General features: G+C 33.0%; 3 protein-coding genes across 9 annotated transcripts in view; 2 read left to right on the top strand and 1 right to left on the bottom strand.

Annotated features, from left to right (window-relative positions):
- Positions 1–1,341, top strand: part of LOC113494197 (A disintegrin and metalloproteinase with thrombospondin motifs 16) — a 130,527-nt gene extending 129,186 nt beyond the window's left edge. For 3 of the 6 annotated variants that reach the window (XM_026872407.1, XM_026872405.1, XM_026872411.1), the window contains one exon: positions 382–1,341. Coding sequence is in view for 3 of the 6 variants with exons in the window: in XM_026872411.1 (XP_026728212.1) it covers positions 382–391 (10 nt within the window). In the remaining 3 variants the exon portion in view is untranslated. Of the gene's footprint in view, positions 1–378 lie in introns of all 6 variants that reach the window. The other 3 variants (XM_026872408.1, XM_026872406.1, XM_026872410.1) reach the window with 1 other exon arrangement.
- A 146-nt stretch (positions 1,342–1,487) lies between these two features.
- Positions 1,488–4,895, bottom strand: LOC113494199 (transmembrane protein 14C). The gene is made up of 4 exons (XM_026872414.1): positions 4,705–4,895; positions 3,091–3,138; positions 2,805–2,895; positions 1,488–2,001 (listed from the first exon to the last, which is right to left on the bottom strand). The coding sequence occupies exons 1-4, from the start codon at positions 4,778–4,780 to the stop codon at positions 1,881–1,883; spliced, it is 336 nt and encodes a 111-aa protein (XP_026728215.1). The 5' UTR covers positions 4,781–4,895; the 3' UTR covers positions 1,488–1,880.
- Positions 4,896–5,612: 717 nt separating this feature from the next.
- LOC113494198 (glutamate--cysteine ligase regulatory subunit) lies at positions 5,613–20,358 on the top strand. Of its 2 annotated transcripts, none has more exons than XM_026872412.1 (6): positions 5,613–6,131; positions 13,212–13,506; positions 15,646–15,792; positions 16,340–16,456; positions 16,912–17,097; positions 17,953–20,358. In XM_026872412.1, exons 1-6 carry the CDS (start codon positions 6,036–6,038, stop codon positions 18,123–18,125), a joined length of 1,014 nt encoding a protein of 337 aa, XP_026728213.1. In that variant the 5' UTR covers positions 5,613–6,035; the 3' UTR covers positions 18,126–20,358. The 2 variants fall into 2 exon arrangements, with proteins under 2 accessions (XP_026728213.1, XP_026728214.1); XM_026872413.1 differs by lacking the exon at positions 5,613–6,131 and adding an exon at positions 8,169–8,498.
- Positions 20,359–22,970: the final 2,612 nt, after the last annotated feature.

Below are 22,970 nucleotides of genomic sequence, written 5' to 3'. Positions count from 1 at the left end.
ATGCCATTGTTTCAGATTATGTTTCTATATCATAATTCTCTGTTGCATTACTATTGTATACAAAGTTTCTGATTTCTGTATCATATGTTTTCTTCGAACTTATACACTTAAAAGGTGACTGATTTATTGAACGAGGGAGAAAAAAATTCGGTAAAGTCTCTTATTTGAATCGTTTTATCCACGCTTGGCACTCATAGGCACAAGGTGTTACCCAAATAAAAAAAACAACAAATGTTTGCCGTAGATAAGACAAAATTCACTACATATTTTACCTTAGTAACTTGATTAAAAGTCAAATTCTTCTAGATATCGCAATTCTCTCGTTCACATCATCAGCCCGTAATTAAAATCAACAATTAATATAGCATTATTTTCCAGCAGCCGCCATTAACAAATAGAGCGGGCCAAGCCTTGAAGACTGTCTCGCTGGAGCGAGCCTCAGAGCTCCAGCCTCCCTAGAGATCGTGACCCGCGCACTACCCGTAGAACAACGAATCACCTCTGTTAACTATAACTTTACCCCCCAATACTCGAATAGTTCTAATAGAATCTCGAAATAAGTCTGTAATAAGGACAAGCAGACGTGAATATTTGCTTGTTTTTATTCCGTATCAGGCGGGAGTGTGCGAGCAGTGTGTGAAACAAAACGCGTCCGAAGACAATGCTTTATGAAAGTGTCGGCCGCAGTTCCGTGAGTGATATTACAATGTGATTGTGTTATTAATGAACTTATAAGTACACTAGAATATTAGAAACGTTGCGAGCAGAATAGTCCAAGTGTCCTGCGCTCGATTTCCCGATGGAAAACGATAGAAATACTCCTAGGTTTGAGTTAAAAAGGTTGTAAAAGATCAATTATGTTACATAAAAGAAACTGCCACGAAGTGCCTTTTATACAGTAATTTTTAAGAAATGTTAAGTAAGATTTATTTTTTTAATATTTTTTTTTTGTTTAAAAACTGACTTCAAGAGCGACTGGTTCGCGGTCTTCTGAAATTAGGTTTACTCTTAATTTAAGTAAATTTTACAAAACTTAAATTGGTTTCTATCTACAATGAAATTTCAATTTTGTTATAATTTAAGCTGTTTTTAATGTCTAAAATTATTTATGATGAGATATTAAATCTTTGATAAAGTTACCAATAGCGTAAAAAATCTTCAAATTTATTTTGGTTTTATGGAACATTCCTTTAGGAGACTCAGTGATATAGTAACAATGACATCACTTGCCGTCGATATAACTATTTATTGTATTCAAACTATTTATGTATTAATTCACTATTCTTATCCAAAACTGTCTAAATTGTAAGGAAAAATATAGAAAATAACGAATATAACGGGGTTGGTGTTTTATTTCTCTCCTAAAATAGTGCATCAGAATCTATAGTTACAGCTACAGCTCATATAATATTGTCTATTTTCCATTAGTCTTATTCCGGTAGTAACTTTACAAAGGCTTAGGAGGTTGGATAAAAAAAAACATGCTGTATTTTCCCAACACCTTTTATTTGTCAGCATTAAAAACACGCTTAACAATCACTAGTTACGACATAATAAATTAAATCGTTACGTAAATCAAATGAACACAGATTTTGCACCAAAATGTGCATTACTACAAAATATACAAAAACATATACATAAAATGTATATTGAAAATAAATGCGTTATTTCATGCTATCTTACGCATATCCATATGGTATCAAGAAATACAGTGTGATGTTGAAAACAAAAACAAAATACAACATTCCTATATCATTTCATAAAAAAAAACAACTGATAAACACAAAAAAAATATCTAAGAAGGTACCTTTCCATGAAGTTATTATCTTTGTTTGATCTTAACCCAATACCGGATAGACTAAAAATTTTCTCTTATAAATCTAATACGTCTTTGTGGACAATGGCGGCGCTCCGACATGTTTTATTAGCAATTTAGCAAGCATACCGACAGAGAGAGTGAACACTAGACCGGCTGGCATGAACTTCCTGCTGTTGTAGTATCTGTAATTAGAAATGTAATTTATTTTTAGTGTTGCAATACTAAGATTTCTATAGTACTGAGTAGGAAGACATTAAATTAATTGCCCGGATATTTCGTTACTACAATGCATTTGGTTAATATACATGTGTCATTGAGCTGTATATTAGTAGTCTTATTCGACTATTATTATACTTACACTATTTTCGAATACGTTTAGTTTTTTATTCAAGGCAAACAAAGAAAGCGACGGGTTTTTTTAATTAGCAATACTAATTTAAAAAAAACCCGTCGCTAAACACCAATTCATATAATGATAAAAACTATTACGAGAATTACACGTATTTTAATAGTTTACTATTATTGGAGAAAGTTGATTCATATTTATGGGCGGAATCTGTAAGTATTTCAAATGGCCATGCTTTTCCGATACACATTTTATATTGTTTTCTGATTATTACAGAATAATTTAGTACTTTATCATATCAGAAACGCAACATGTGATATGGTTAAAAGATTAGAGTAAAAATTTAAAATTTGAACCCAATGACATCAAAGAACAAAAGTTACTAGTGTGCATGACTAGTAAAAAAATATCATAATTAAAATTTAAAAATAATTTCATTTTTTCCTTATTGTACAGTTTGTTAATGTCTCAACAACTCTAAAATAACTGCAGAAATTGCTTTTTAAAACATTTGGTTTTGAATTAACAAAATCTATTTTTAAATATGTACAACTAGTTTCTATCATTCAGTTGTAAAGTAGTTTGTTAGATATTTGGAATATTGCATATTGCATATTGGAATATTGTTGGAGATCTCACCTGTATCCCATTAGACCTCCGAGCGTGGATGTGGTGCCTAACATGACAGTGTAGTTTGAGGGGTCCTGGCTCAATTGGTAGGCTCCAACACCTGAAAATATCCATTATTAGTATATTACAAAATAAATCACTGAAGTCAAAGTGGTAAATGAGACAATTTTCAAGAATGTTAAGAAACTTGCTTCTATGATTAAATTGAAAGTTTTGCGCAACCAACCTGGACTCATAGGTTTTAATTACCGCTGGTACAGAGAACTTTTCGTGAATGCAAATTGACAGGACTTACCTAAGATAGATCCGAAGATAAGGCCAGCTCCCAAAGAAGGTATGGAACCTGAAAAAATAATAAGAATTTATACACATACAAGATTATGATTAAACTCACAGATTATACAAGCATTTGTCAAGTATTGTCTATGAGTGCTTGTAGTGAGTCTGGGTGTCTTTGAGCATGTGACTTGAATATTTGTGAAACTGCTTAATGTAGGGAGTTTAAAAAAACAATGTGGTGTGTGAAAAACACTACTATAGAAAACCTTATCATTAATCCAAGTTGAAGTGGTTTGTATCAGAAACAACATTATTCTCACTGATAATAAACTATTCTACAATAGAACACTGAAACAGGTCGTAAGAATAATATTGTATTGCCCAGTGAAGCAGTCAAGTGGTCAAGACAGACCACAGGCAAAATACAAGTATGATTGCAATTCAATTGCAGTCGGTGTGCACATTTGGTTTGCAGTCGTTTAAACAGCACTTGAACTGGAATTTGCAGTTGAAATGTCTAGAGTATAACTACATTGATCTGCACAAAACATGAAAAATTCTTGTAGACTACAAGAACCGGAAAACTAATAATCTTTACTTGTAAGCGAGACCACTCTGATCATATTTTAGACAATAATAGCACAGCACAGTCATTTACATCACAATTTGTTATGTCTACACCACAAGTACCAGTGAAATAATAAATAATGAAAATTATGATCAAACAAACCTTGCAGACAATTACATGTACATACAGATGTTGGATATAATGTAAACATACCTATTCAATTTAATACAATAGTGTTTTTTATGCAATGCTAAGTAGCTCACGGTGGTGTGGACGAAATAGATTGGCTATAATTTATTGATGGCTGTTACTGTGTTCTACATAATATTCAAATCATTTGTTATTTTTTATCTAAGAATTGTTAGTGGTTTCTAGCAACGCCTTTTTTGTGGATTTTAGTAAGACAGAGATAAAATTAAAGAACAACTAATTTCAGGCCAATAAAATAATGTGAAAGTCGGTGCTAAGTACTACTGTACTGTGTTATCTGTGTTGTATAAATATGCCAATGGTAATGAGTAATTCATAGATAAAATTTGATTGTAATGTTGTATAATATTAGATGCCATAATTAGATGCTTTAAACTTTTCTGTTAGATATACCTAAATAGTATAATAATATAATGTTTTAGTAACTCAGATGTTAGAAAAACTTTATTGCTCTAATTTCAAAAGGCATTTTGTAACACTGAAGTTTATCTATCCAATACTCTTAATCCTTGATAGTAGTTCAGATACAGTGATTATTCTAGATAAAAAAATACATTCTTTAGAAGTATGTTCATCTGAAAATCTCAATATTTTAGTACAGTTAAAACAATAACAAATACTTATAAAATGTATATGGCAGCAACTGTTAAATTTGGAAATCGTTAGACATACTTACATTTTTTTTTTCAAAATGAATTCAGCACTGATTACATAAATCGAAATACTTTCAATATTTTGTACATATAGATATTGATTGAGCCTCAGAAATTATACTGATTACCACGTGTAAAACAATAATAATTATCATAAATCGAAAATACGAGAAAAAAAACTTAGTAAAAAATAACTAACCTGCTTTGGCGTAACCCATTATGCCACCAGCGGCTACAGTGGCAGCGTACGCAAAACTCAAAATATCAACACCCATGTTGATTAATTAATTGTTATTTTATTCAAGTTTTATAAACTTATTATTCAACACAATACGTGCAACCGCAATCAGCTGAGTTGAAGTTTCTGCTGCAACAAATTCGATTGAAAGTGACAGTACAATATTGCGGAAGTCTATGGTTGATGACGATAGTCACCGATAGTGAAGCGCCATTTTCCAATTCATCTATAGTTTATGCTTTGATTTCCGATTGTAACTTTATTGTTTTATTATCAAGTTGAATTAAATAGTAATTAAAAATGTGTAGTAAAACTTGTTATATTTTTTAATAAAAACCTAATATTCTTTAAATCACCCTTAACCGAGTCTTTGACTTCATCAGACAAATCAGGCTTACTAAGATCACCATAGGTGTCTTTTTATAGCTCTAATAAGAATTAGTTTTATTTTATGTTATTAAATTTGATTAAAGTAGCTCGAAAGTAATGCTGACTTTGACAAACTTACATAGTAATAAATTTTATAGGTAACTAGCTCTGGAATGTATTTAAAATACAATTTCTGCAGTTTTAAGATCCGAGCCGTCTCAGTACAGTTCACAAGCACCCTTCAAAAGAAATCGTTTTGCCGACCGCTATTTTTGTCTTATAGTAGCTGGGTATGCTGGCGATTTCCTAGATTTGAATTATATGGCTTTCAAATTTGCAATTGCAACTTTGAGCAAATATTAATGAATAGTGTTCGGTGACGCATATTTAGAGGTTTTGTCAAGTCATTACCCCTACTATATAAATAAAGGTGATGTCACACCAGAACTAGGCCCGTTCTACAACATTACTATTGAGTCTAGTTTGTTATACCCCTTACTTTTCACTTGTCAGATAAGTATCCAAATTTGACATTTCCCCAATGGTAGAAAAAATATTATAAAAATATGAATTTTCCATGAAATAATAGTTATGCTGATAGATTTATTTGGCCCGCATTTATCACAGCCTACAAAATTATCTTTCCAAAATGTGACAACTATACTGAGCAATTTCGTCATACTTCGCAATACGTCAAAGATACCATAACTTCTCCAGCTGATTGTGTATAAAATTATGAGTTTCCGCGTGCAAGGCCAGTATTCAGTCGTTCACCGTAGCCGATAGCTGTCGGCTCCTCATTCGCATTTCGAATATTGAGATAGAAGTATTTTTTGTGTGTGTGATATTGGCCGGTAACCTTGGTTTTTGTGTGCGGCAGCGAGTACCTAGTACAATTAAAAAAGTTAAACTAGTTGGTCACGATGTTGAAGAGTGCGTCTAAAGTGACAATAAATACAGGCAATGTGCTGAACTTGATTGATATCAAGAAGAAGGCAGGACAAAATGTTACAGAGGAGGTTAGAAACTTTTCTATTTACTCATATAAACGTAGTTCCGTCATTGGCGGTTCCATGTATATTGATTTGCTTTGTATATTTCTCATAATCGGCCTTAACATAGTGTTTATAGTTCTGAGTTTCTTATTTTGGCCTCTTATAGTCTAATGTAGTTTTTTGGATCTTAAAAAGTTTACCATGGTTCATGTGATACCATTAGTAAGACATTATAGTTGTTGTAGTTGCAGTATCAGCATTTATAAATTATTCATTATTATGTTAAGAATTAATATCTTTTAACTAAATTGCAAGCCTTTAAAGGCTAATCTTAATCTAAACTACTTAGCTATTTATAGTTGGATTTTTTTATTCCAATTTAGAATCAAGTACTCTGTCTTTAAAAAAAACTTCTTGATATGTCTCAAATCAATTTCCCCTTTGTCTAAATATTTTTGAATTCAGCCAGACCCTAAACAAATTTATGTTATTCTTTTTTGTTACCCTTTTGTGAATGTACTTAAATTTCAGCTTTCCATCTAATAAGTTTTTCTTTAATTCATTAACAATAATATAGTTCAAAAATATTATTATCTAACAGCTAACAAAATAACATGTTGTATAATTTTAGTTGCCTTCTATAATTATTTGTACAAGGCATGGTTTATGTATCATCTCAATTATCTTGGTTTAATTAAGTATGTTTATTAATACTTATGCCATAAATCTTGCTAGGAAGAAATTTGCAGTCACTTTTTATATCAAAAAATATTTCTATTTTATTTTTAAATTAAAGATTAGTAATGTAATATATAAAAAAAATAGGTCTGTAAACCGAAAAATAAATAGGTTTAATCTTAGCCATCTTGTATTGCCACATCAGATAATTTTCTTAATTTGACATAGAGAGATACAAATTGAAAGAATTTGATATATTTTGTAACTATTTAGCAGGTACAGCTTGAATGCGCCTTTCTTATAAGCAGTGAGGGTTTTTCAATACTCAATATGTTTATTGCATTCCACAATGTGAACTTAGGTGGTAGTTACCAGGATTATATAAATTAGTTATGGAGCATTGTGGGCCCTGTCGGGCAACACAAAAAAAAAAACAATTTGGGGCTAATAATAACATTTACAATTTTATAATGAATAATTATATAGGTAAATCATTTTTACAATTATTTGGTTTTTATACTCATTTGAATTATATATATTTTATTAGTATACAGTTTTAATTCTTCAAGAATTTGTTTTTTTTTTGTTATAATATGTAACTTTATTATGGTAAGAGAGGAACTCATGTTTTATAATGAATTATAGTAATATTCTATATTCTTTTTATTTTATACATATTGTTTAAATATTAACCGAGTCTTTGACTTCATCAGACAAATCAGGCTTACTAAGATCACCATAGGTGTCTTTTTATAGCTCTAATAAGAATTAGTTTTATTTTATGTTATTAAATTTGATTAAAGTAGCTCGAAAGTAATGCTGACTTTGACAAACTTACATAGTAATAAATTTTATAGGTAACTAGCTCTGGAATGTATTTAAAATACAATTTCTGCAGTTTTAAGATCCGAGCCGTCTCAGTACAGTTCACAAGCATTCAAAAGAAATCGTTTTGCCGACCGCTATTTTTGTCTTATAGTAGCTGGGTATGCTGGCGATTTCCTAGATTTGAATTATATGGCTTTCAAATTTGCAATTGCAACTTTGAGCAAATATTAATGAATAGTGTTCGGTGACGCATATTTAGAGGTTTTGTCAAGTCATTACCCCTACTATATAAATAAAGGTGATGTCACACCAGAACTAGGCCCGTTCTACAACATTACTATTGAGTCTAGTTTGTTATACCCCTTACTTTTCACTTGTCAGATAAGTATCCAAATTTGACATTTCCCCAATGGTAGAAAAATATTATAAAAATATGAATTTTCCATGAAATAATAGTTATGCTGATAGATTTATTTGGCCCGCATTTATCACAGCCTACAAAATTATCTTTCCAAAATGTGACAACTATACTGAGCAATTTCGTCATACTCGCAATACGTCAAAGATACCATAACTTCTCCAGCTGATTGTGTATAAAATTATGAGTTTCCGCGTGCAAGGCCAGTATTCAGTCGTTCACCGTAGCCGATAGCTGTCGGCTCCTCATTCGCATTTCGAATATTGAGATAGAAGTATTTTTTGTGTGTGTGATATTGGCCGGTAACCTTGGTTTTTGTGTGCGGCAGCGAGTACCTAGTACAATTAAAAAAGTTAAACTAGTTGGTCACGATGTTGAAGAGTGCGTCTAAAGTGACAATAAATACAGGCAATGTGCTGAACTTGATTGATATCAAGAAGAAGGCAGGACAAAATGTTACAGAGGAGGTTAGAAACTTTTCTATTTACTCATATAAACGTAGTTCCGTCATTGGCGGTTCCATGTATATTGATTTGCTTTGTATATTTCTCATAATCGGCCTTAACATAGTGTTTATAGTTCTGAGTTTCTTATTTTGGCCTCTTATAGTCTAATGTAGTTTTTTGGATCTTAAAAAGTTTACCATGGTTCATGTGATACCATTAGTAAGACATTATAGTTGTTGTAGTTGCAGTATCAGCATTTATAAATTATTCATTATTATGTTAAGAATTAATATCTTTTAACTAAATTGCAAGCCTTTAAAGGCTAATCTTAATCTAAACTACTTAGCTATTTATAGTTGGATTTTTTTATTCCAATTTAGAATCAAGTACTCTGTCTTTAAAAAAAACTTCTTGATATGTCTCAAATCAATTTCCCCTTTGTCTAAATATTTTTGAATTCAGCCAGACCCTAAACAAATTTATGTTATTCTTTTTTGTTACCCTTTTGTGAATGTACTTAAATTTCAGCTTTCCATCTAATAAGTTTTTCTTTAATTCATTAACAATAATATAGTTCAAAAATATTATTATCTAACAGCTAACAAAATAACATGTTGTATAATTTTAGTTGCCTTCTATAATTATTTGTACAAGGCATGGTTTATGTATCATCTCAATTATCTTGGTTTAATTAAGTATGTTTATTAATACTTATGCCATAAATCTTGCTAGGAAGAAATTTGCAGTCACTTTTTATATCAAAAAATATTTCTATTTTATTTTTAAATTAAAGATTAGTAATGTAATATATAAAAAAAAATAGGTCTGTAAACCGAAAATAAATAGGTTTAATCTTAGCCATCTTGTATTGCCACATCAGATAATTTTCTTAATTTGACATAGAGAGATACAAATTGAAAGAATTTGATATATTTTGTAACTATTTAGCAGGTACAGCTTGAATGCGCCTTTCTTATAAGCAGTGAGGGTTTTCAATACTCAATATGTTTATTGCATTCCACAATGTGAACTTAGGTGGTAGTTACCAGGATTATATAAATTAGTTATGGAGCATTGTGGGCCCTGTCGGGCAACACAAAAAAAAAACAATTTGGGGCTAATAATAACATTTACAATTTTATAATGAATAATTATATAGGTAAATCATTTTTACAATTATTTGGTTTTTATACTCATTTGAATTATATATATTTTATTAGTATACAGTTTTAATTCTTCATAGATATTTGTTTTTTTTTGTTATAATATGTAACTTTATTATGGTAAGAGAGGAAACACTCAGGCTGTTTTATAATGAAAAGTTATAGTCAATATTCTATATTCCTTTTTATTTTATACATTATTGTTTAAATATAAAATAAATCACTTCACATTTCAATGTTATTGTGATAACAAACATCAAGTGGGCGTTAAGATAATTATATATCAGCTTTTGAGATTGTTGTGCTGATTGAAAGCCGAAAAAAAGTGTTACTATCAATATCAGATATATTTTGAGGAAGTTATTGTTGTTGTCACCCTAAGTGTATCTAACTGACGTCGTTATGTGTGTGTAATAATTATCACACTCACTTTGATAGTAATCATGATTACAATCTTTTTTTTACGGTAACTTTATTTTTTATTATGACACAATTCATTTTCAAGTATTTTTATAATTCCTTAGGAAAAAGATGCCATGCTTGACATGCACCACCATAATGAAGACGGGCCCAATGTTTGAAAAATTTTTTTGAGTTAAAATCATGCATTAATGCATGGCTACCAGAGAAAAATATTTTTTTATGATGACAACACCTATGTCTTTTTAAAGGTTATTGAATTAGGCTATCAGGACTATTAGCCCTTCAAGTAAAACAAAAATGCTTAGGTTTTATTAGCTATTAAACTCACACAAAACCTAGTGAAAGTAAAGAATACATTTTAATAGTTTGCATAGCTTATAGTGTATTGCGCTGTGCTGTGTTTTAACTAGGGTAGTTTTTTCAAGAAGCAATACAATTGCGTCATTTACCTATTTATAATTTTTTTTTACTAGCCATTGGTGTTCCACTACAGGCCTCTCTTCCCTCCTTCCATTTATTCCGTTCTATGAACTAACCCCAGTTTTTCGAGAAGGAATCGACCTCAACCCGCCATCTTTTAGGAATGTCGCGATTTCTCTTTGTTTACCACAAATATATGGCCTTCGCCCCATTTACCTATAATACCTTTGAACCAAGTCCTGTTGACGAATTATTCTCTTGGCCCATAAAAAAAAACGTATAAAAATCTCGCCATTCTTCTCTGGTTATAACCTAATTCTCTTCTCAATAAGTTAGGACCCATGACTGCTGAACATGACCTCTATCACGACTATACAAAAAAGGTTTATTTATTCTAGACATAAACATTATAGGAATTCTATTTTCCTCAAATGGGCTATGACGTAATCGTTAGCTACGCAATGAATGAACTATACACTAAGAGCATACTAACGAGTTATTAGGTATCTAATCTACATATTATGTTTACAATTTTATGTTCTAAATTACATTTAACCATTAATTTTAGGGCTTATGAACGTCCGCGTAGAATAATAAAAATTAATAAGTGTAAGAAATCTAAATACACACGTTTTTAAATGTCACTCTATTCAAATCGGTCCAGCCGTTTTTTTGAGTTGTAAATTGCATTTGCTGAAAAGTTTAGCCTGTTAGCTTATCGGGAAGTGCCTCAAAGTTGAGTTAAAAAAAAATCAACCGGAACGACAAACATACAAACAAGAAAGTAAGTGATGAAAAACTATCGCTAATCTATAAAAAATGCGGTAAAAACCGACCTTTAATATCTAAAACTGGTTTTTGTTTAGCTACATAAATTCTTAGTTACGTAGTATTAACGCTATGTCGAGTTTTGTACACAAAGGTATTATAACCACATAAAATAAATTCTATAACATTTCAGTTACAATTTTACAATATAACCACTGAACTGATTTATTCACTTGGAAGAATATTGTAACAACAGGTGTTACATAAAATACGGTCGATAATATTTTGCAGTTTTCAGCGTACAAATATTTTATAATTTAAAACGAAAATAGGAAACCATTTAGAAAAGGACCTTTCAAACCTTGGAGGTTCTACTGCGAAGACTAAGATGTACATACAAAGAAAAACTATACCTAATACTGAAAATGTTATATTTTTTTCCTATCAATTTATTGTATAATGCTTACGGCATACACCTTTGATAACAGGCTATACTTTACTGATATATGACTATCTATATAAATGTTATAAATATCGTATGTTAGAAGTGCTGTCAAGGTCGCGGCCTCGATATGAACCAACAGTATTATGCGCCAGTCTATTCCAAATCGTATTTGTTTATTTATTATCACGTGCTCAAGTTAGGCGCAAGAGATCATGTATACAGATGTCTGTTAGAATTTGCTATACTTTAGCTGAACTATTATGTCACATTGTTAATTAATTGTGGTATGAAAATCTATATACGATTCTTTTCTGTGAAAATCTAGGAAATTCCTACTCTTATGACTAGTAACTATCGAGTAACTGCAACTAGAGTATTTTTATTTTTTCTTTCCTATTATTTAATAACATGCAAACTATGTACCCATGACTATGATTGTACAAATAGAACAGTTTTATTCATGCTGATAAAAATGTATAGTCATCACTATCACAACAGTTTATAGATACAAATTGTAAGAATGACCTATTATTTTCAGAAGTACCTAATTCGCTTTTTTGAGTCCGCTTTTGATAAGGACTTGATGACGTCACGAGCATCATGTGAACTTTATACACGCCCCGTGACAGCTATGAGTCACAAAAATCGGTAAAATCAATGTGACTATGACTCGGCAGATTAATACCTTCGTAACTCCCTAATACATAATGCACGTACCTACTTATAACACATATATAATATGTTAACGATAATATTTTATAAACATGAACGCATGCATTGAAACTAAACGCTTTGTCATGCACTCAAACATAAATGTATTACAAACGCAATAATTGTCTGCGTATTGGCCTAAATGTTTGGCCCCACTTGTGCGCCAGTAATTCGATTCAAACTATTCGCCAACATTTGGGTAGTCCTTGATAGATGGTTTAAGTGTTGGTACTATGTTTAGGCCAATGTTTGTCCCCAAGTTGGTGGTAATACAATGCTGTAAGGTTATACCGTGTTGGACGCTCAGAGCTGGAGTTTGTAAACATGAAATGAAAGCCTTACACGTGGTATCAACAGCGTTTTATTCCGTATATTTCTTTGGTAGTTTTACAGATGTTTTTGTACACTGATTGTAAACTTTTAAATTGTAGGTATTCTTCGTTAATAATGTTAAAGAAAATACGGCAACATCAGCACTACAAGTTAAAATACCAAAACGAACAAGTCGTTACTCGGCATAATTAATATCGGCATTATTTAATAAACATGACATCATTTTTTATAATTAATTTTGTAATGAACTTTATTCGCCGTTGTAGGCTATTTTTATGTAATTAACCTCAGAGTGAAGCCATTCGAAAAGTGCTTAGTCATTAAATTAGACATCACAAACTATTAATATGGACTGTTTTATCTACCGCTAGCCATAATAGTGATCGTGATAGAAGCAGAACTGTATTATTGCATAAACTAAGTAGTTAATCCTAGACGGAAACTTTAAGAATTATAAAATCCTTTCTTCAGCTTTCAGAAAGCATCAAACTAACTCTCTCCGAATGGGGAACACAGAATAAATTCCCCGTGCAAAACGGCGTGGGACCTCCAACTGGTCATCCACAGACATCACAGCATACCTCAGACTTTCTAGTGGTGTCAGCATCGACAGCGCCCAAAACAGAAGCAGTTATCAACATCACCAGGCCCCACGATGACGTACAAAACAAAATGGCGGAAGAGGAGAGGAAGAATCTAAAGATTGGTGTCAAGATATTCATAAATGAAGACAGCACTTCAGCTTTAACGGAATGTTTGGAAAATGGTGAGTACTGAGTGGTCTATTTTTCATATTATAAACCTACATTTTATAGGAATAGGCGTTTATCCAGCAATGGTATTATTATGGTTACTTGCCCTGAAAGATTTGTTTTTTGTTTATCTTTACCGTCACCATTAATCAAATTACAGAGCTTAAAGTCGCTCTTGAGAGTCAAGTCTTGTTCTCTCTTTTTTATTCTGACGTGGAACATAAAGATAAGTAGACATTTAGGAAAATACAGCTGTAAGTAATTCATAATGAACGAACGAGAAATTGTCGTCAGAGAATGTTTTCGTAGAGACCTCTTTTTTTTTTAAATTGCCGATTTGTAGTCAAGCTTCCAAGATATTATGATACCAACTTTCGTGAGTCGGATTCATAATTAAGGTCTCTGATTAGGTCGGAAATTAGTTCGACTATCCCGATAAACACGCGTCAGTTACCCTGATAGATTTTCAACAAAATTATCTTAATATTGTAGTTTATTCGAGGCTTGACACGGGAAAGTCCTGTTTATCATTAAATGATTAGGTTTTCAAGATAACCAAAAATCCTACAACTGTTTAAAAAACTGTGAATACACATTACTGGCATGTTATGCTTTCCGGTTATGTTTAAGTTAGCTGCATGATCTGGTAAAATAATATATGACGACATTCTCTGTGAACATTGCGCTCATTGAGCCTGTATCTCGTAGGTATACTTTCCAGTATATTCGTAGATGACTCAGTGATAACTTGAAGGCAGGTTGTTGTACTTATCGTTATCAATTGATAACGGCAGTTAAACGTTAATTATTGTACTGAATTACTTCTGGCAATAACCGTAAACAACGGTGTTTTCTTTTGCATTTGCTGAAACACAATTTTAAATAGTACTTTCAATGTTAATGCTAATTTATTCTCATTTTTAAAGTGCTGAAATACCGTTCTAAATATCGGAGGAAATTAAATCGATTAAATACCACTTTTATCAAGTCTGAGTTGGACCAAATTTTTACTTTTGAGTAAAAGTTTTTATTTTTATTGTAAATTGTTTCTTGTACTGGACTTATTGCTAATAATATGTGGGCAATATGAAATAGGCAGGGAAGGGAGAAAGCCTGCATATCTTTAGGAACAATTGTGGAGTCTTCAATATTTTATTATCTATTAGATACTAGATTAGATTATTGACTCACTAGCAGACCTTTCTTTCCACCTTCATTTATCCAGTAACCAATAGACCAATACCAGTTTTGGGAATAGAACTCATTTTCGTCCTGTCATCTCTTAAACCCACCGTTAAGGTGTGAACCATATGCTGTCTGAATGTTTTGTAATAAGTTAGCCTAATAATTTATTAAACCCTTATGAGATAAAAAAAAGTACTTACAGCCATGCCGAGCAAATCCACTCGTTTTGTCAATTTTATAATTTCTAAAGAGCGACACGAATGTTATAAGATCTGAATAGTCCACATAGTTCTAACCATTCTCGATTTTTAACAAGACTAACGAAAAGCAATTGATTTTTATTAAGATAGATTAACAACACTTTGTGACTAACAACAGCCGTTAGTAAAACCCGATAAAGAACGAAACGGTCTTATGAATAAACGTCTAAAAACCGGATTTGAATTGTTAAAAGATATTATAATATTTTTTTAATATGAATATTTTCCTGTATATTAGGAAAGTCCAGAATGAAAAGTAACCATCCTTGTTGGCACTTCGTTTCCTTATTTTGAATTAAAGTAAAATAAGTAAGAATCTTAAAGAGTTAGGTAAGAAAACTTGTTCTTCTCTATTTAAATAATTAGTACAAAGGTAAAATTTAACTTCAATGTTACTTAATATACGCTGTCCGTTTTGAGAAAAACTTTTTGACAGGCAAAATAGAACAACATTTCTACCACAAAATGACAAAGACACGATATAGCAAAAATTTCCCTTCGAATTGCACCTTCTCAAACTTTCTAGTCTTTTTATGATCTGTCAAAAGATTCTTCTTAGAACGGACAAAAGGAGTAGCACAAGGACGATTAGGAACTTCATTTTATGGTAAGGTACGGTTTATAATATGTGTATGTGCCTTACTAGGCTAGCTAATAAAATGATTTATTATTATTATAACATACTCAATCCACATTCCTCTTTTCCAGTGTTCACAGCCCTGCACACAGCGTACATAGACAACGTGATCCTGGCTTACAACCCCGACGTACTGAACCGTGACGATGCTACAGATGACACCAACATCAAGACCCCCTACGTCACGAAGGCTTCACCCATCTCCATGGGCAGCAATGGTGAGTTCTATTGGCACCTTAGATTTTTCCTTTTGCATAATTCTGTTTTTTCCTTAAGGATTTTTAGGCACGTTGTTCAAGGTCGATCCTTACGCAGGCATGAATCTATGTGACTTATTCAAAGCCATTGTAACTACTTTTCCAAATCTTCAAAAATTCCAGTGATTAACGGTGATTGAAAAGGTGAAAAAACCTGGGTTTGAGCTAGCTTAGTGATCTTGATGAATTCCCTTTGTGAGAAGAGGCCTGTGTCCAGCATTGGATCATTAATAGGCTGGGATTTGCAAGTCAAAAATCGTATTTCTAAGTACTGTACCCTGATTCAAATCAAATCATTTATTCATTTGCGAATGTTAGTACATTTGTACATAGTACTTTTTATAGTGCTCATTAACCTTATCCTACCAGACAGCATGCAAACTGCACAATAAAAATAGCAAAATAACTGCAGCTAGCTAGACCCAGTATTTTATTAAATCTAACTCTTTTTTCTTTTGTAATAACAATTTCCTAGCACTATTTCTAATAGATCTATGTTTGGTTTCAGTTCGCATGTCGAGTTCCGAGGTGGAGGCTGACAACGACGCGGACGCGCGCAAGTGCGAGGCCATCCTGCCCGGGATCAAGATCCTGTGGGCCGTGCTTGAGGACTTCGTCAAAGAAGGTAAGCTAAGACTTCAATTTTGTCGGATCAGACTGAGTCCACGATTGAGATTATGATGAGGTTTCCACACAGTTAGGTCAGGAATTTTATAAAAGCCTAATGTAACGATATAATAATATGTTTTTGACGAGAAATACATATAACCGACTTCGAATGATTTTTTTTGAGTCAGACGTGCTTTTAAGACACTGTTCAGAGGGTCTTACTGTCATCTTTCAAAGGATTTTCGTGTTAAAGAGAAACCCCACTCTACATTGTGTAGTGCATCATCTCGCATCCTACAGCAACAGGAGTGAAGCCACGTGAAAAAACTGTACTTTATTGTCCTGTACTGTCACGTAGTAAGACAACTGAAAAAAAACCACATATATCTGACGACCAACGACTTCTGTCAAAAATCACTTAGTCCAAATACAACCCTAGTCCTCAATATAACCTGCCGCCTGCGCCTGCAGGGCGCGTCCACCAGCTGGGCGTGGCGGACGTGGGCGGCGGCTGCCTGCGGCGGCTGCACGCGTGGGCGCGCGTGCGGCCCGCCATCGCGCAGATCAACCTCGCGTCCTGCTGCGTCGTGCCGCCCTCGCTGCACGCCTTCTGCCGCGCCAACGATGTCCAGCTGCTGACACACGCTGACCCACCTGGTAATATATACATACATTAATAAAACTCCCGCATTAAGGAACTTAATCCTTGTGTCGCGGGGAGTTTACAAACATACAAGACAAGGCAAGCATTTGTGGATCACACATATGCTTGCCCTACCCGGGGGTCGAACCCGCGACACGACGCGCACCGAGAGTTTGACGTGATAACCGCAACCACTCGGCTATCCATGCAGTCAGTCAATTAGAATTTAAACAAAGGAAATTGAACTTAACATGCATATCACACACTAGGAGTTGAGCTTAAATCAATCCCTACTAATATTATAAATGCGAAAGTAACCCTGTGTATCCCTCTGTCTGTTACGCTTCACGTCTAAACCACTGAACTGCTATAATGAAATTTGGTACAGAGATAGAGTTGACCTTGAGAAAGAACATAGGATAGTTTTAATCCGGGACTTTTGAAGAGTTCGGAGGTCGTGGGTTCGATTCCCACCCAGGATTTTTTTTGTGTGATGTGCATGATCATTTGTCTGAGTCTGGGTGTAATTTATCTATGCTAAGTTTGAAACTAGATGGCGTTGTGGGAGAGTTTTATAGTATTCTTGTTATCTTGGCCTCACTCTATGGTCGACTGGTAGAGGCAGGCATTAAATCCGCTATTGTTCATTGTTTATATAAAAGATGTAAATAAATAGCAACAATACCGCCTATTTCTCGCCGTTTTCTTAATTTACAAATTCCTTCACTTACGAATTTTTAACGCAAATCACTTTCCTGACATTTTAAGCAAACCCATTTGATCAAAAATCAGTTTGAATACTAAAATACACTTGCTTCATTCCCCTATAAAACTCTGTTTACTTATAAAAAATCTATTTCTTTTTACAGACCTACTGTCAATAGCGGCAGGCAAAACCCTGTCCGAAGACGGCGTCGGCTGCGACAACCTGGACTGGTGCGCGCGCTACCAGGTGCACATCAAGTGTAGAGGCGTGTTGGCCCTCAAGGGCTACGTGTGCAAGGCAACACTCGCCAACGCAGGCAAAATAGTCAATAAATAGCACTAATACATACTAAATAATGTAACTAAGGTATTTATTTAAGCTGACTTTTGTTGCGCCACAGTTGGCCTATACTTGTCCAACTGTTGCGCCACAGTTTGGCCACAACTGCGCCATAATTGTTAATTTAGCCCCAGTTTAAACCAGTTGCCATTTTTAAGATTGGCGGTTTGTAACGAATAAGACAAAGGGATGGGTGGGAAGGGTTAATCTCTTGATTTAAAACGAATTTTAATTGATAATAGTGTATTAAAATAATTTACAGCATCATTATAAATTATAATTATGTTAAAAACGATTCAATAAAGGTCGCAAACAAAGTTTTATACAAGTTTATTTTGTCTTTTTTATTTCTGGCAACAAACAAGATAAATTACCATGATATACTTTAATTTTGGGAATAATTAATAATATTAACATAAGCAGTAACTGCCAACTTAATTCTGTTACACGAAAACAAACCTTATTGCATAGTACAAAAAGTCGGGATTTGATGGTTACGATGGGAAGTAACATACACTATCAGGCTGTGAGATGGGATGCTAAATGTATTGCAAGTTAACAACTATTTAGATTGAATAAAATGTTACCTGTTATGAAAAAAAATGTTGATTACAATATTCAGTAGATGTTAATGATCTACCAAAATCTCTTCAAGTAATACTTGTGGAAACGAGATGCCGTTTATACGATGTCTCATTTCATAACTGTGACTCTTTTAGGACTTAATACTACAGATATACTACTGCATTTGTGATAAGTAACATTAGTACTTATTTCATAAGTAAGAGGAGTATTTAAAAATATAAACCCAAGTTTCTGGAAGATTGATTAATTAATTTTGTTATCAAGTCTACTAATCACTGCCGAGATTGTCTGACCAAGAGACTTAATACCAATAAGAGTTACTTGAGGACATTCAATTCCCTTCTTGTCAATCCGGTTTTAGAGCTGAGGGATATTTTAACTCAAATAATTTATGCATTTAAAGATTGTTCAATCGTATATGAGTGGTCTATATATAGCTCTATTGCATTTTAAACCAGAAAAGCTTAAGATACTGCCAATACTCCTCTTACTTATGTAAATAAGTAATATATTATTATAAAAGTATTTTCATGCAGTTGGTCACAGTTTTAATAGTTGATTGTAACGGTTAGGGGTTTGCGGACATGTAATCTCATCGGTTTATTTGACTCTTATTGTGAAAGTGTCTTTGTGAACACGGTTCTTTAAACAATGCAATATTAAACATATTATTTGTTACTCTTACCATAACTTTGATTTCTGAAAGGCTTGGGGACTATTTATCTCTACCTAAACAACATGTAAAAGGGTTATTATTTCTGAGCTAGCATTCCAGCGGAAAGCAGCGTAGCGCGGCTCTCTTACACAAATTCTATAATATTACATAGTAAAAGAAATATTGAATCATCATCTAAGACTAAAAGATTATAATATAGATATTGTCCTGTTATAATGCAACCCCTGGGCAACGTCTTATTCCCGTATGAAAGAATTAACTATCACGTTTTATTGATGCATTTAAAAATATAAAATTGACTTAGAAATCAAAGTTGGTGTGGGAGAATTTGAATTCAAATCCAAACCAGTACAAACTCCAATACTCCATTCCAGTATAAAAAATCTAAAATCAACCTTACTGTCATAGAAATAAAGGTGCAGTTAGTATCAAGACTTCATTGAGACAATAGGGGACATTCATAGGCTAGTGTTATGTTCAGGCGAAATCACTGTTCTATATTTCTGCCTACTTAAATAAGTTTCAACCGGTATAAAATGCATTTGTCCCAATACTTATAAAAAAATTAACTTAAAGGAAATCTTATACTAGGTACTTAATACGTCACTTATGACCGTTAATTGAAAATTAGGATTCTGAATTTAAATAAACGTCAAATCTGACAGTTCGACTATTTACTTAACTTTTAGGCACTACATTTTTGGTTAAAAAAAATGTTCAGCCTTAAATGATTTAAGTTTAATTAACATCTATGACATATTGTAAATATTGTTATAGCCATTGTTTAGAATAATTTGGTAGATATTGAACTAATAAGCTTTGATTCTTAGTGCCTGAAATTATGATAAAGATACGCATGACTTAAACATTACTTTAAACACATAAAAATGTAAAAATGTTATCAGAAATTCTAAAACATATAATGTAAGATGAAACCCGAATTGTTTTAAAATTAAAGTATTTATTGAATGTTTTTTGTTTCATTTCCTCCACGTTTCTATAATTATAATCATAGGAATATGTTTTCTACAGGTTTTCTAAACTAAGTGAAAATAATACAATTTGTTTGTAGGTACAGGTTGTTCGCAGCTTAGAGCAACTTTTGTTTTCATAAAATTCGCTGATCTACGCTTCGCCTGCTGCACTCTAATTCTTAGCAAGACGGTCGTATTTTTCAAGTCAAAGTCATTAATTATGTGTATCTGTTGGAAAGTATTATTTATTTTAAGCTTAATTTATTTAGAATTATGTAAGAGATTATTGATTCTCCTAAAGCTTTCTAAATTTCTATCAAATAATTATTTCTTAAATTACTCTATAGTTTTAGGTAAAAGTGACATTTTGACGCGTCACAAAATATTTTTAATTAGCAGCTGTTTACCATTCCGCGAAACACAAAAGTCAACTTTAAACAAAAAGTTAATTAATGGTGTCTCACCAATAATTACTTAAGTTATTGCATTCTTTTATCGTTATAAATTAATTTACTTTTTTTTTGTTTTATATGACAGTTTCAAAGAAGTTGTATTTGGTAAAATATGAACGTAGCTAATTGTTAAGTTGACATTTTGTACTTTCATGATAGAGGGTAGTTATGAACGTCTACGGTAGTAATATTTTTGGTAGAATTCACATAAAATTGAGAAATATTTTCGGTTGATTTTGTTTACTTTGTTGCAAACGGCTTTAAGGTATTAAGGTCTCGTATCATCTCTTTGTAAACGTATCTCAAGAATGTTGAGTGCCTGGCTACAATTTAAGAGTCGTAGATGTTAAACATTTTTATAGTTAAGGCAGGCGCGCGCTAGGAGATGTACAAAATATTGAATTCACTGAACTTTTGAGCTTGCAACTAGATATAGCATCGGTTGGCTGGTAGAGTTGTTTTAAATTTAAATAAAAATAAATAAAATAATCCTTACTTCCTTACTATATAATATTATAAATGTGAAAGTAACTCTGTCTGTCTGTCTGTTACACTTTCACGTCTAAACCACTGAACTGATTTTAATGAAATTTGGTACAGAGATAAAGTTGACCTTGAGAAAGAACATAGGATAGTTTTTAACCCGGACTTTTGAAGAGTTCTTTTGGAAACGCGATATAACCGACCTCGACGCGGGCGAAGCCGCGGGCAAAAAGCTAGTAAAAATTAAAAGTCACACTAGGGTAAAACCATCGCGGTCAGTGTATGAAGGATTGCAACGCATTGCTATATACCGAACGCGGATGACGTAGCACGGCGGTATGCGGTATAGTCAGTAAGAGTCTGACACTACCCATTTCCACCCCCGAGGAAGTAGGTGTCCATGAAGATTCCCCCGCCTTAGCAAAAAGAAGTGTAAAACCACCGCAATTTTTAATGCAAGAGTTGGGAAACATGTCCAATTACTAAAAAAATCGCGGTTGTTACTTGTCTTAATAATATGTCTCGCTATTTCAAAATCAGACTATTTCCAATAGCGCTATACACGGCGTAGGCGGCATTTCTGTTTCTCACTCTCAATAATATTGCTTTAAGACTAGGTGTTAGCTAGGTGTTGCTCCGCAGTAAAGCAGTGGTTGCCCTAAACGAAAGAAAAAAGAATATCGTTCCTGTTTACTATAATGAGTAAGTATTCAATAAAATAACACCAGCATAATAAATCCAAGTTAAAAGCTATTAAACAATAAATATAAAAAATGCATTACTACATAAATAAATAAAGACCACCCTCAGATTACGCGTTTAATGTCAATTTACATTCAAGCGAGCAGTGCTGACGAAATCAAGCGAATAACTTTATAATTGTGCATTAAAATAAAAAAGGGGTTAACAGGAAACAGGATATTGCCTTCCGCGGCGACCCTACGCTACCGGCGACTGTTTTTTTAAAGTTGGCAACATTAGTGTCGTAAGATCCAACGGAATACACAAATAGTTGTTGTCTGATGCATAGAAAATGAAAGTTTTTGACTCGATAGGTACGAAAAGGTTAGGTACAGCTTAGTGCTTATAATACTTAAAACTGAGTTACTTTTTAATAAGTGTAAGGAAAACATCGTAAGAAATCCTGGAATTTAAATATTGAAACCTGGTAACCAAGTAACTAATTAGTAGTTTTGAAGTGGAATGAATTCCAGACAATATCCGAAGGCGCGCTGCACGTGCCTTCAATTATTTTTTTGTTAACTTTTGTATTGACTGGTAGAATTTCGTAAGAGCAAGCTGATTTTTCCTAAATATTCGTTACTTTTTCAATGATAACGTTTTGCAACAGAAACACACAGCACTGAACGGATAGCCAAGTGGTTGCAGTCATCACACTAAACCCACTGTGCGCGACGTGTCGCGGGTCGATCCCCGCGTAGGACAAGCGTTTGCGTGATCCACGAATGCTTGTCCTAAGTCTGGGTGTCTTTGCAAGTAACGAAGTGGTTAATAAAATGCGAATGAGGCATAACCATATAAACATCTAAAATAAAACTGAAATCTAGATAATCCGTGCAACGTCAACAGACTATTGAAAACTAAAACGTAACAAGCCCGAAACTTGAAAATCGAAGTTATATTGAGAAATTTAAAGTAATAAGTATATTTC

This window comes from Trichoplusia ni, chromosome 5 (assembly GCF_003590095.1).
Source record: "Trichoplusia ni isolate ovarian cell line Hi5 chromosome 5, tn1, whole genome shotgun sequence".
Lineage (NCBI taxonomy): Eukaryota > Metazoa > Arthropoda > Insecta > Lepidoptera > Noctuidae > Trichoplusia > Trichoplusia ni.
The sequence above is the reverse complement of the archived record's forward strand: the minus strand, read 5'-3'. Positions and strand labels throughout refer to the sequence as shown.

What these genes read in the sequence shown, in the direction of transcription:
- LOC113494198 (XM_026872412.1), top strand. Translation starts at nt 6,036, where the DNA reads ATGTTGAAGAGTGCGTCTAAAGTGACAATAAATACAGGCAATGTGCTG. An exon ending in GACAAAATGTTACAGAGGAG is followed by an intron (nt 6,132 to 13,211) that starts GTTAGAAACTTT and finishes TCCTTTCTTCAG; the next exon opens with CTTTCAGAAAGCATCAAACT. An exon ending in TGAGGACTTCGTCAAAGAAG is followed by an intron (nt 16,457 to 16,911) that starts GTAAGCTAAGAC and finishes CTGCGCCTGCAG; the next exon opens with GGCGCGTCCACCAGCTGGGC.
- LOC113494199 (XM_026872414.1), bottom strand. Translation starts at nt 4,780, where the DNA reads ATGGGTGTTGATATTTTGAGTTTTGCGTACGCTGCCACTGTAGCCGCT. An exon ending in TATCTTCGGATCTATCTTAG is followed by an intron (nt 2,896 to 3,090) that starts GTAAGTCCTGTC and finishes GGATATTTTCAG; the next exon opens with GTGTTGGAGCCTACCAATTG. An exon ending in GGAGGTCTAATGGGATACAG is followed by an intron (nt 2,002 to 2,804) that starts GTGAGATCTCCA and finishes TTCTAATTACAG; the next exon opens with ATACTACAACAGCAGGAAGT.